The 12,884-nt window shown below is 43.6% G+C and overlaps 1 protein-coding gene across 4 annotated transcripts in view; it reads left to right on the forward strand.

The window, feature by feature from the left end:
* The window catches only part of Dnah3 (dynein axonemal heavy chain 3), a 169,217-nt gene that overhangs the window by 72,913 nt on the left and 83,420 nt on the right, over positions 1-12,884 (forward strand). For all 4 annotated transcript variants that reach the window (XR_015003061.2, XM_048460341.3, XM_085693001.2 and 1 more), the window contains exons 32-37: positions 1,265-1,356; positions 3,558-3,777; positions 4,707-4,841; positions 8,905-9,016; positions 10,844-11,085; positions 12,501-12,601. Coding sequence is in view for 3 of the 4 variants with exons in the window: in XM_048460341.3 (XP_048316298.3) it covers positions 1,265-1,356; positions 3,558-3,777; positions 4,707-4,841; positions 8,905-9,016; positions 10,844-11,085; positions 12,501-12,601 (902 nt within the window). In the remaining variant the exon portion in view is untranslated. The remainder of the gene's footprint in view (positions 1-1,264; positions 1,357-3,557; positions 3,778-4,706; positions 4,842-8,904; positions 9,017-10,843; positions 11,086-12,500; positions 12,602-12,884) is intronic.

Here is a 12,884-nt window from a genome sequence, read left to right on the forward strand (position 1 = left end):
CTGCCTCCTGAGTGCTGGGATTAAAGGAGTGCACCATCCCTTCAATCAAGATCCCCTCTACCAAGGTCTAGGTGAACTGACATAGGCTAGTGGGTGTCAAAGTAGAATTGGTACTCCATTTCCCTTTCTCATAACCCAGCTGTTGTCACGACTCATTGCACTCACCCTAGCCAATAGCCATGTTAGACCTGTACAAAAAACTCATGAAACAAACGTTACAGGAAGCAGAAGGCAATGGTGTGAGGAAGCCTGCATTAGTCCTGGCTATCCAGCTGGCTAACTGTAAGCATAAGGCAAGCCCCTCCTCTATGTTCTAAGATAAAAAGAGTAGCTGTTATTCATTGATTGCTAACTATGGATGTCTTAGTTAGGGTTTTTATCACTGTGAAGAGACGCCATGACCATGGCAACTCTGATAGGGGAAAACATTTAACTGGGGTGGCTCACTTACAGCTCAGAGCGTTAGTCCATCATTGACATGGCAGGAAGCAAGGCAGCCTGCAGGCAGACTTGGTGCTGGAGAAGGAACTGAGAGTTCTTACATCTTGTTCGGAAGGTAACAGGAAGTAAACTGAGATACTGGGAGTGGCTTGAGCACATATGAGACCCCAAAGCCCGCCTCCACAGTGACACACTTCCTCCAACAAGACCACACCTACTCCAACAAAGCCACACCTCCTAATAGTGCCAGTTCCTTTGGGGGCCGTTTTCTTTCAGACAACCACAATGGGCCACATTTGTTTGTGAACACTTCACTGATACTATATCATTTGGTCTCAGCTATTTCTACAAAGGACTAAAGCTGGTAGTTCATTTTGATGGAAAAATACTGGTTTCAGATTAAGGAACTTGTCCAAACTGGTCTGTATCTGAGCAGGAATCAAATCAGCTCTTGCCTGATCTCAGGATTCTCATGTTCCGCGCTGGTCTCGCATTCCTGAACGGCGTCTGAAAACTTCCTGAATCCTGGGAAGCTGGGTGATGCTATAAGACGTCCTCATTTGACACAGAGTGAAAAATGGTTGTGAAACCAGCTCCTAGAACCTTCCATAGGACTCTGAGAGACCCAATGTAATCGCATGTAACTTAGTCAAAGTCAGTGCAGAGGTTGTCTGTCTGTCTGTATTAGCCTCTGGCCGACCTTCCCTTGATTGTCAAGGGGGTGACTGGCTCATCACGTGACTTCTCTTTGTCTCTGTAGATGTGACTCCTCTAAGTGTGCATTTTGTATGCTCTGGTTCCAATAGGTTATTTTTTTTTCCAGGCCTTATTCCGAACAGTGGCCATGATGGTGCCAGATTATGCTCTGATTGGAGAAATCTCCCTCTACTCCATGGGCTTTCTGGACTCCAGGAGGTATGTTCCATTTGTTTCCCAGTGGGTTCCGCATGCCCTTAAAGAGCAACTTTTGTGTGTGTGGGGTGGAGGGGGGGAGAATAAAACCTCAAGTGTTGTTGGTTGTTTTGACTCTTTGACTCTTTGGGGGGGGCCTGCCACCCAGCTCCCAAATAAATACACACAGAGTCTTACTATTACTTATAAATGCCCAACCTTAGCTTAACTTGTTTCTTGACCGTTTTTCTTAGCTTGAATTATCCTGTCTATCTTTGCCTCTGGGCTTTTGCCTTTCTATACACCTTTCTTGACTCTTACTCCACGGTGTGCTGCATAGCTGGGTGGCTGGCCTCTGGAGTCCCTTTTCCTTCACCTTTTCTTACTGCTTGATCTTTTCTTCCCAAACTTCTCCTATCTAGTCTCTTTCCTGTCAGCCCCACCTATCCTTTCTCCTGCTTACCTATTGGCCATTCAGCTCTTTATTAGAACAATCAGGAGTTTTAGGCGGGCAAAGTAGCACAGCTTCACAGAGTTAAACAAATGACACATGAAAGAATGCAACACATCTTTGCATCATTAAACAAACATTCCACAATGTAAACAAATTAACATACCTTTAACTAATGTTCTACAACACTCAAGAAACTTGATTTTGCTGATTTGAGAACATATAGCCCCGACTTTGGTCCTGACCCCATTCCTGACAGAGAAAAGGACCAGGTGTCCAGGAAAGGGGCTCTTCTCTGCTCTACACATCCAAACACTGTAAAAACAGTAGCCACTCGTGTCCTTCCCACCCCTCACAATAACTCATTTACCCCCATATTACTACTAAAGGGCTTAAAACAAGACTATAAAACATGAAGTGATTCCAAAGCTGCAAGAAAAAATGTAGTATTATTTAATGAACTTAACAATTTAGTTAAATTGTTGGCAATATAACATTTCTCCAATTAATGGTGTTATTTCTGATTCAAGCAACTCCTAGTTTTCCAAAACACACAGTAATTAGTGTCTTTATGTGTGTTTGTATATACTCAAAACAGCACACGCTATAAAATGGCCTATATTGACCAACCCAAATTTTACACTTTTTTGTTTTATGTTTTAGGTTGGATTTTGTTGGGGTTTTTTTTTTCTATTCTGTTTGATTTGGTTGTGGTTGTGATTGTTGTTTTACCTTGTCTTTCCTGTAATCAATAGATTTTGTTGCTGCAATAAATATCTCTTCAGGGGAATATATAAGAGTTCTTTATTTGTAACCGAAGAGAATTTTTCACAGAATATATTACCCTTCCTTGGCAAGACGCATCCTCTGAGCTATAGGGTTATTTTTTCCCCTATGGTAGACCTGGAGCACATTGGTTTGATTATTCAACTCACCATCTGCTGAAGCCCTGTGCTAAAGTGTGAACAGCATGAAATCTTTGTTTTTAAAAGTGAATACATTTTCTAAAGGGAATCATCCCAAGAGCAATGTACCCAAGCGTATTAGACAGGGCAACCCTGACACCCGAGTCCCAATGGCGTAGCTTGACAAATGTTTGTTTCATATTCACTCAGAATTCCAAATAGACATTTCTGCTCAGGACATTGCTCCTCAATGGGTGAGTCATGGGATACTTACAGCATGGCTTCAACATGTGGCATGGGATGGCTCATGGAGGAGATTTTTATGGGCCAGCCTGGACCTGATATATGTCACTTGTTCACCCAACGCTGGCTAGAACACATTAGTCTGGCCTCCTCTAGCTATAGAGCAGTCTGAGAAATGTGGTTCTCAGTCATGTGTCCAGAAAGACTAAGTAGACAGACATGCATAATATGATGTATATATTACACTTTTGAATTAGCTTTTTTGAATTAAAAAAACAAACCAGATATCACACAGTACTGTCATGTCACAGACATGAGAAAGGTAAAGCTTACTCTCACTCTTCAGGGATTGATAGTTCAATGTCTTATTTCAAACTTGTGTGTGCCTGCATATGTACACATGCATTCACACACAAAGCGTATAACATGATTTCACTTAGGATGTATGTTGGATATATGTGCTTGCTTGCTTTCATTCTATGTTTGAAAGAGAGCTGTGCTTCCTTAGTTTACTATGGTGGTTCTGGTAAAAAAAAAAAAAAAAGTCTTGCTCACTAAATCCATGGGCAAGCCTAGTATCTGAAGGAGCTGCTGAGGGCTGAGGGCTTGTCTTTGCCCTTGCACAGTCTTGCCCAGAAGATTGTCGCCACCTACCGCCTGTGCTCTGAGCAGCTGTCATCCCAGCACCACTACGACTATGGCATGCGGGCTGTCAAGTCGGTGCTCACAGCGGCCGGCAATCTGAAGCTTAAGTACCCCGAGGAGAACGAAAGTGTTTTGCTGCTCCGGGCCTTGCTGGATGTCAACCTGGCCAAGTTCCTGGCTCAAGACGTCCCCCTGTTTCAGGTACACTGTCTTGGGGCTTTGACCAAGGACTCAGGCTCAATTTTGGAGAATGAAATAATTTTGAAAGCACCTCTTTACATCTTTTGACACCTTTTCTCATTCCAGCCATCCCACTTTTGAGCGTGTGTGTGTGTGTGTGCATGCACACACACGCACATATGAGAGCATGTAGAGACTTAGAGTTTCATCGCAGGTTCCATTGTCTATCGCTCTCCATCTTTCCCTTTTTAAGACAGCTTCTCACTGTGGAGCTCTGGCTGGCCTGGAACTCACGGTGTAGTTCTCATTGAACCAAGAGCACACAAAATCAGCTAGCTTGTCTGGCTAGCAAGCTCCAAGACCCCACCAACCTCTGCCATCTCAGAATTGGGAATACTGGGACATGTCACCACACCCATGTTTTTACAGGGGTGTTCAGGATCCAAACCAGACCTGAACGCTTGCACAGGAGGCACTTAGTGCCCGAGACTTCTCCCCAGCCTATTGCACCTTTTGTCCAGCCCTCTCTGTGTTAATAATGGTAAAAAAAAAAAAAGCAAAAATTCCCTATTTAGTTACAAATTTCAATAGAAATCTTTTCACAACTTGCTTTGGATCTGGGTCATGGCTTTTTTCTAATGGAACAGGTTTCTTTTATAACTCATGTAAGACCTCTCTCTTCCTTATCAGGCTATGAGCGTCATAAGGTCAGGAACTGCCCATCTTGCTACTCTATGGCATGATTAGACAATAGCCCTATAGACCTAGTAAATATTTTCTGCCTTCTAAAATTGGGAAATCATGACTCACAGATGACATTTTAAGTCCAGGAAGAAACAAGCTTTGCAAAGTCTCTAACATTTCTTTAGTTTGTAGATCCCCTTTTAGGAAAGGGTGAGCTCACCTACCTGCTACCCCCCACCCCTTTCTCTTGAATTCTCGTTTGACAGGGAATCATCTCAGATCTGTTTCCTGGAGTTGTTCTTCCAAAGCCAGACTATGAAGTTTTCCTGGAAGCCCTGAACAACAACATCAAAAAGATGAAGCTTCAGCCAGTGCCTTGGTTTATTGGGAAGATTATTCAGGTTGGTTCCGTGTGTCCAAGTGGGACTGTACCGATGGTCCACTGGAGTCGGGACTGGGAAAGACCTAGGGCAGATGTGAGATGGACTAACAGCAACCATAAAGGCCTGAGTAGAAGGAGAGCTAAGAGACCAATGCGACAGTCTATCATACCATTAGCCTTTTGTTACAACCCAGCGTTTTACCTTGGCGTGTGATGGGATGCTTGTTTAATTCCTAGGTGGCCAGCCTGGGCTACAATAGAGAGCCTGTCTCTATCTCAAAGCAATAAAAACAACAAAGCAACATAAAATAAACGCCGGCACTTTTTCCATGGCCGTCTTTTTGAGAAAAAGCCTGCGGGAACACTGAATTTTTCGTTACTCTGGACTCACAACTCCAACTCAGACTGCCTTAGCCTTTAAAATGGGATTTACTCGCCTAACCTGAAAAGCACAGGAATGAAATAGCCCCGGGCATGGTGGGATCCAAGTTTCTGGGTAACTTCACTAGGAAGGTTGCGTTCTTCGTCTGTGAACCCAGCCTCCCTCCCTGCATTTAAACTCCTTTTCTAGTTATCGGCCCTCTACCTCAGTAACCTCAGAACTGATTTTGTTACAGAAGGAGAAAGGGTACCCCTCTTCAAGTGACTCCATAAATGCTCAAAGTTGGGGCTGAGAAAGAGTACCCCTCTCCAAGTGACTCCATAAATGTTCAGTGCTAGGGCTGGGGAAGTGATTTTGCAGGTGAAGGGCTGCTTCACAATCTAAGGGCCAGAGTTCTGTTCCTCAGCACCCGTGTGAGAGCCAGATCCGACAGGGACCATCTGTAGCGTCAGCAGTGGTGGGGAGCTGGTAGAGATGGGTGGACCTTGGAACCACTAGCAGCTGTCTATCTGAATAAGGGAGCTCCCGGTTCCAAAGGACACCCCAAAATAGTGGAGGGCAATAGAAGACACACAATTTTAGTCTCTGACCTCCACATATATGTCCACACACGTGTACAAATGCATACACATACACACACTAAAGTCTCAACATTTGGATGGCTCTGATGATGTCACATGACCAATCTGGAAGCAATGACAGAGATAAAGCCTAGACCATGACCAAGTAGAGATGAAGCCAGCCCCACCCCGTCACATCAGCTAGGATTGTACTATCAGTAGGCCACAGACTGGATGTGAGACAGAAATCACAGACTCTCCTCGACCCTGACCTGCGGAGCCTCCGTGAAGCTTCATGATAGTCCTGATGTTCCCTTCTGGGACCACTCTCTGTGTAAAACTGACTTATAACTTGTAATAATAAAGTCAATGAAATACAGCCCAAACAATATTTGCTGACCCATGAACCAGAGTCACAGAGACCACAAATACCATCTAATCTAGACCATGCATGAGCCCTGAGGCCCATAGAGGAACTGGATTTGGTATTAATGCAGACCCAGGTTGAAATTTCATCCCTGTGGGATCTGAGGCAAATTATCTCACTTCTTTGGGCCTCAGTTTTCTCACCTGTAAAACGGAAGGAGAAGAAATTTCCGTATAGAGTGACTTTTGAGAGAGTGTGCGGGCAAAGCACTGGACAGTGCCTAGAGCTATATCTGTGCCTGCTCCTTATCAGCTTCGCCATTGCTCAAGTTGTGATGTTAACTGAAGCAAAGGTTAAAGGAGGACCCAGGTCTCCAGACTCAGAGATCACACTGCCTTCTTGTAACATTAATTTTTCTCCCCAGTATATCACCAGTTGAGCTCATTTTTAAAAATATTTCATTTAATATGATATTGAATCTGAATTTGTTTTTGTATTTTACAGGTGGACTAGCCTTTCCACTAGGCCTAGGCTTTCACTTTCAACATTTTATTATGAAATATTTTAAACTTCAAGAAATGAAGAATTATTAATAATCTTACCCCATCCGCCTAGATTTTATAATGAACATTTTATATTTTATTACTCTCTCATCCATTATCAACCATCCATTTACCCAAGCATGTTGTCTACTTATCCATACACCCACCTAGTCATTCACCTAGGCAACCACACCTATATCAACTCATCCATCTATCAACCTAACTCTCCACCTGTCCCCCAGCCACCCACACTATTATCCACATGCTTATTCATCCCTTCAACTGTATATACATTCATACATCTATCCAGCCATCCACCCAGCCATCCGCCTGTTCAACCATATACCCACTTATCCATCCATCCGTCCGTCCGTCCATCCATCCATCCATTCATCGTCTTGCTTTTAATGTATTCCAAAACAATTTGCAGGCACATGGGTGAAATTTTACTTAGTTTAGTGCTGATTTTCAAAAATAAAGTTATATCTTTTATCTAGACTAACCCATCTTTTTGTGTCTTGATATCTGCAAAGTCATTTTCGGAAAGGCAAGGGCTCCTTAGTCATTAATGCTTTCTGTTCTGTTTTTGCCCCTATTCACTTAAATATCTCTCAAACCTACTTGGGCAAAAGGCTTTCTTGATGGTTGGAAATTTTTTGTTTTGTCCTTTCTCTGTCCACAGCACCTAGAGCCATGCCTGGCATGCAGTAGGTGCTCAGCACAGATTTGCTGATGCACATATTTCTCTTCCTCTACCACCCCATTATCATTGCCTTCTTTGATTCTCTTTACCGCTCACCTCCAAGGTGAAAAATAATGAGAACTTGACCTTCTACATAAAAAGCTTCCTGTGTGTCTTCTCTCTGATGGACTCACCGTCTAAAAGCGAAATCTTTTCACATAAATAAAAGTGACCGGAGTATTTGTAGTTCAAATGGATGAGCTACTTGTCACGGGCAGAAAGAAATGATCAGGAAATGTAAAGCCATGAGCTTCTATGACCACTGCTGCCAGCCATCAAATTAATCACTTTTCTGTCGCTGTAATACAGCAACCAGCAGAAGAAGGAGCTGACTTGGGCTTGGCAGTCCCAGAGGGATGAGAGCTCATCATGGCAGGAGTTGTGGCGGCAGGAGGCAGGATGAATAAGAGGCGACCTCATGTGTCAATCACGAGCACTAAGCAGGGAGACTGAACTAAAAGTGGCACTGGTCTTTAAACTCTCTAAGTCACTTCCAGAGACATACTTCCTCCAGTAAGGCCACACTGAATCCTCCCCAAATCAGTCCACCAACTGGGCACCCAGTGTTCAAATACCATAGTCTGCAGAGGACATTCTCATTCAAATCACTGTAGTACTTCAGAGGAGGGACTGAATTCACATGGAGTGTTATCCACATGCTGGAGCCCAGCTCAGAAAATACCCTTTATCAACTGAGCACTCCAGTGAGGCTAGAACAGTACGTAAACCTTCTGGCCAGAAATTTCCAAAAGAAAATGCAGGTTGCTAAAATGACCCCCACTTCTCTTTCCTCTTTAAAGGCAAATGTTCTATCTAATAAATGATTAATAGGGGTATCTATGTAAATATATAAGAAATAAAGTTCTGTGAGCCATAGTGGCCCTGCTCCACTATAAAACGCTACAGCTAATTCTATCAGCCTAATTTTTTGGGGTGTCAGTAATCTAACCTTCCCCCCATCCTCCCTCTAGTGACCACCATCTATCTACTCTTTAATTCTAGTGAGTCCATGTCTTGGGAGACAGGAATGTAATCATCCTGATTTGGTCAATACACATTCTGTAAATATATCAAATGGCTATAGTATACCCTGAAATGTGCATAAATATTTAATGTAATTTAAAACTTTAAATTTTTTAGTTGATTTATTATTAGTGTGTACATAGGCATGCCAGCGTTGAAGTCAGAGGACAATTTTCAGAAGCTGGCTCTCCCCTTCCGCCGGGGGTTGGAGGCATTCAGTGAGACCATCTGAGCCATCATGTGGTAATTAGCATATAGGCAGGTGAAGAACAAATAGTACTTCCTATTTAGTAGGCGATCTAGGGCCTATATTTAACTAAGACTTATTTAAAGAATAGACCACTAAAAGAGCTGCAGCTCTTAAGAGTTAATGACCTTGAGGATCTGCTCTCCACCCTCATTGGCCTCTTGGTTGTCATACTGGGAAGTGTGCCAGGATTGACCCCTGCATGACTTCTCTTCCCAGATCTACGAGATGATGCTGGTAAGACACGGCTACATGATTGTTGGAGATCCTATGGGCGGCAAGACATCGGCGTATAAAGTTCTGGCTGCAGCTCTGGGTGATTTATATGCAGGTAAGGCTTGCACCCTTGGCTTCCAGGGAGGTCAGGACTTCTGCATAGTTGTCTGACTCTGGGGACACAATGCTAGGCCATGGGCTTTGCCAGCTTGGGTGTTGATATATAAGATAGAAGCGGAATGAGGGTTGAGAACCACTGATGTAGGTAAACACATGGTGCCAACTTAACAAACAGAAACTATGTTTTATCACCAAACAAACAATGTGAGTTTCTTTTCTTCCAGTTGTTTGTTTATTTCTGTGGAATATACAAACATATAATTTTGAAAAACATGCCTATGCTGCACATAGTTTATTCAAAAACTTGAACTAAAATTGTTTCCTTTGGGATTGGAGAAGTGACTCCGTGGTTAAGAGTGATTGTCACACTTCCAGAGGACCTAGGCATTATTTTAAAATGTTTTCTTGCCAGGCATGGTGGCACACGCCTCTAATCCCAGCACTCAAGAGGCAGAGGTAGCAGATCTCTGTGAGTTTTAGGACAGCCAGATCTCTAAAACAGACCCTGTCTCAACAGAATGCTTTCTTTTCCTTATTATTTACTTGAGGGTTTTAAGTTTTTATTTAATGTTTTAAGACTGGATCTCACCATTATAGGCTGGTCTTAAAACTCATGATCCTCCTGCCTCAGCCTTCCAAGTGCTGAGATTATAGGTATGTACCACCCCACCTAAGTAAAACTGTTCTCTAATGAACTTTAATGATAAGTTATTACTGGATTTTGGAGCTTTTGCTTTGAGAATTGACCTAACATCTTGTTTAATAGTTATTGATAATCATAATAACTAACTTGGGTATTTCAAATGTAAGTACAGTGCTAGTTTGGGCATTTGAATGAATCTAAATAGCTGGAGAGATGGCTCAGAGGTTAAAAGTGTTTGTTGCTTTCCCAGAGGGCCTACGATAGGCTGCTAACACACGTCTCAAACCTCTTGAGGCTCCAGTTCTAAGGGATATGACGCCCTCTTCTGGCTTCCATGGACACTTGCACCCATGTGGTACATACAATGCACATGCACACACGCGCGCACACACACACGTGCACACACACAAATAAATAAATAAATAATAAAAATACTTTTAAAAGAGAAAAGAAACTAAGAGCCTACATCATTGTCATTGGTTCTTTATTGGCCTGTGGACTCCAACTTTCCCTTACATGAAAGATTACGTACAATGAGAAAGTTCTGGACCGAACGCCACAGAACTGCGTGCTCCACAGTGGGGATGAAGGAATGTCTTATGTAATACCTTTTGCCACAACAAAAATAAATAAATAAAATAATTTTTACATTAAAAAATCATATAAAAATGCCATTTTCTGTCCCTAAATAAATGTGCTATGCCATTGGCCAGCCACTTGGCTCCTGGTAACAGTAGTGTTTATTTCCCGGGGACAAACGTCAGTTATGAGTAGTTGAGAGGATTGCAGGGCTTTAGTCCTTTGGATGGAGAAGTGACGGTTCCCCTGTCATGTCAGCTGTCAGGGTTTCGTCATCCCAGGCCAGAGCCCAGGGTATCTGTGACACAGGCACACAGGAAAGGTGCTGGAATAGTCTTGTTTTTCCTTTACTGTTAGAGTTCTTCTCAGTCAAGCCAGGTTTCTTCGGTCATGAATCTGACATTTGCCCAGTTTGAAATAAAACGCAGAAGAAAAATATGGTTGCAAATGAATGGTTCTGATAACCCAAAATATAAGATCTATTTAGATATCCCAGTCTTTATAAGGACGGAGCATCATTCTATAGACTCTCCGTAGACTGTATATTCACCAAGCTGGTGGTCTTTTGTTTACTGTAATGGGTTGGACTTTCTCACCCAGCCAACCAGATGGACGAGTTTGCTGTGGAGTTCAAGATCATCAACCCCAAGGCCATCACAATGGGGCAGCTGTATGGATGTTTTGACCCAGTGAGCCATGAGTGGACGGACGGTGTCCTAGCCAACGCTTTCCGGGAACAAGCATCTTCCATGACTGATGACCGCAAATGGATTATATTTGATGGACCAGTGGATGCTGTTTGGATTGAAAATATGAACACTGTACTGGATGACAACAAAAAGGTAGCTACCAAGCCCATCACTTGTTCGTGGGTGGCGTAGGAACTCTTTCATGAATAATTAAAACTATATAAAGTCATGGATTTGTTGCCCTAGCATAAATGCCCCCCACTTAAATAATAGTTATCAGTTCATTAATTGTGCTTCAGTTTGTACTGGTAGTCAGTAAGCTTTCTGGGATTTAAAGTATAAATAGAAAAGCTTGGGGGTGTAGCTCAATGACAAAGCACTTACCCCACTGACCTGGGTTCGATCCCCAGCACCACAAAGAAAGAAATATTATGGAAATCTCCAGTCATGGAGATTCCAAACAATTAGCCAAACTGCAGCCCCAGATGTGAGTCTGTTTGCTTTGTTACTTAGAGATGACATAAGCTGGTGGAAGGTCAGTTCTCTCACAGCTGTGACCTCTCTGGTGGCATACAGTGGCATGGGCTGAGGAACATGCAGATTCTTTTAACCACAAAATTGAATGGACCATGGGAATGACTGCCATTTGTTCTTTTTCCGTGAGCGACCAGGGCTCAGGTTTTGTCTCATGATTTAAATGTTTCGCTCGAGTCCGTGTTGCCAAGTTCTGCTCTGAGTGGATGTTCTGAGGCTCATTCATCAGTCTTCCCTGCATGCTACAGGGATGTGTCTGTAAACCCAAGACCCTCTAGTGGTTTCTCCTTCTGACCCAAGAGGGATTTATGGAGTAATTCTTGTCATCCCAGCCATGGGCTAGACCACGTGGGAGGTTCAAAAACAGTGCTTTGTCAGAGACCTGAGCAAACAGAACAGACTGAAGGTATGCAGGCAAAGATAAGCAGGCAAATTCTATGTTCAGTTGGGCCTAATGGTACTGACCTGTGATCCCAACTACTCTGGAGGCTGAGACAGGAGGATCACCAGTCTGTGTAGGCTAAAGAGTGAGTTCAAAGCCAGCACAGGCAGTGTAGTGTGATCCGTCTCTAGGCAAAATGTAAAATAATAATAATAACAATCCTATCGTAAATACAAAGAGACCAAGACACTTCATAAGCACTCTTAACACCCCACTTTTACCTCGGGCTGCAATTTGACACAAGTTTTTCAACCATGCCAGCACTCCCCCACCCATCTGCTCCATGTTTCACCAGTGGGCTTTCACCACTCTGTGTATTGCTCATCAACTCCAGGAGGACAGAAATGATTGTCTGCTTTGTCCTAAACACTTAGAATGATGCCTGGCACATAATAGGTTCCCAACACCTCTGTGTAGGGTACATTGAGTCAACTTTGTCTCCACTGCGACCCTTCATTTGCAGATGGGATTTCAGCCTGCCCCCTGCTGCCTGACCCCTGCTGCCTGCCCCTGCCCCCCCCCCGCCCTTCAGCTCTGTTTAATGATGGCTCATCTAACCCTGTGCACCCCCACGCCCCCACTGCACTTCCAGCTGTGTTTAATGAGTGGCGAGATCATACAGATGAGCCCCAAGATGAGCCTGATCTTTGAGCCAGCAGACTTGGAGCAGGCCTCCCCTGCCACCGTGAGCAGGTGAGCTGGTGCTCTGGCACCCAGGGGGAAGTGGGAGGCCACTCACCCTAAGCAGGAGGGAGAGGGCTAAAAGTCCACAGGTGCGATCACCCATACAATGTGTTGTTCATTTAGACTGTTATATATTATCGGTCCTAAGCCCACATGGATAGTGGGGTTGATTATCAAACCAGAATTCTGACAGAGTTTGAATATTTCCTGAAGTTGAACCTGGATTTGCCTAGAACCCAGGAGATCCTTCCCATTAATTCCCTTCCCTGTCCTTCCACTTCCTCCCTTCTCC

This window comes from Myodes glareolus, chromosome 7 (assembly GCF_982192425.1).
Source record: "Myodes glareolus chromosome 7, mMyoGla1.1, whole genome shotgun sequence".
Lineage (NCBI taxonomy): Eukaryota > Metazoa > Chordata > Mammalia > Rodentia > Cricetidae > Myodes > Myodes glareolus.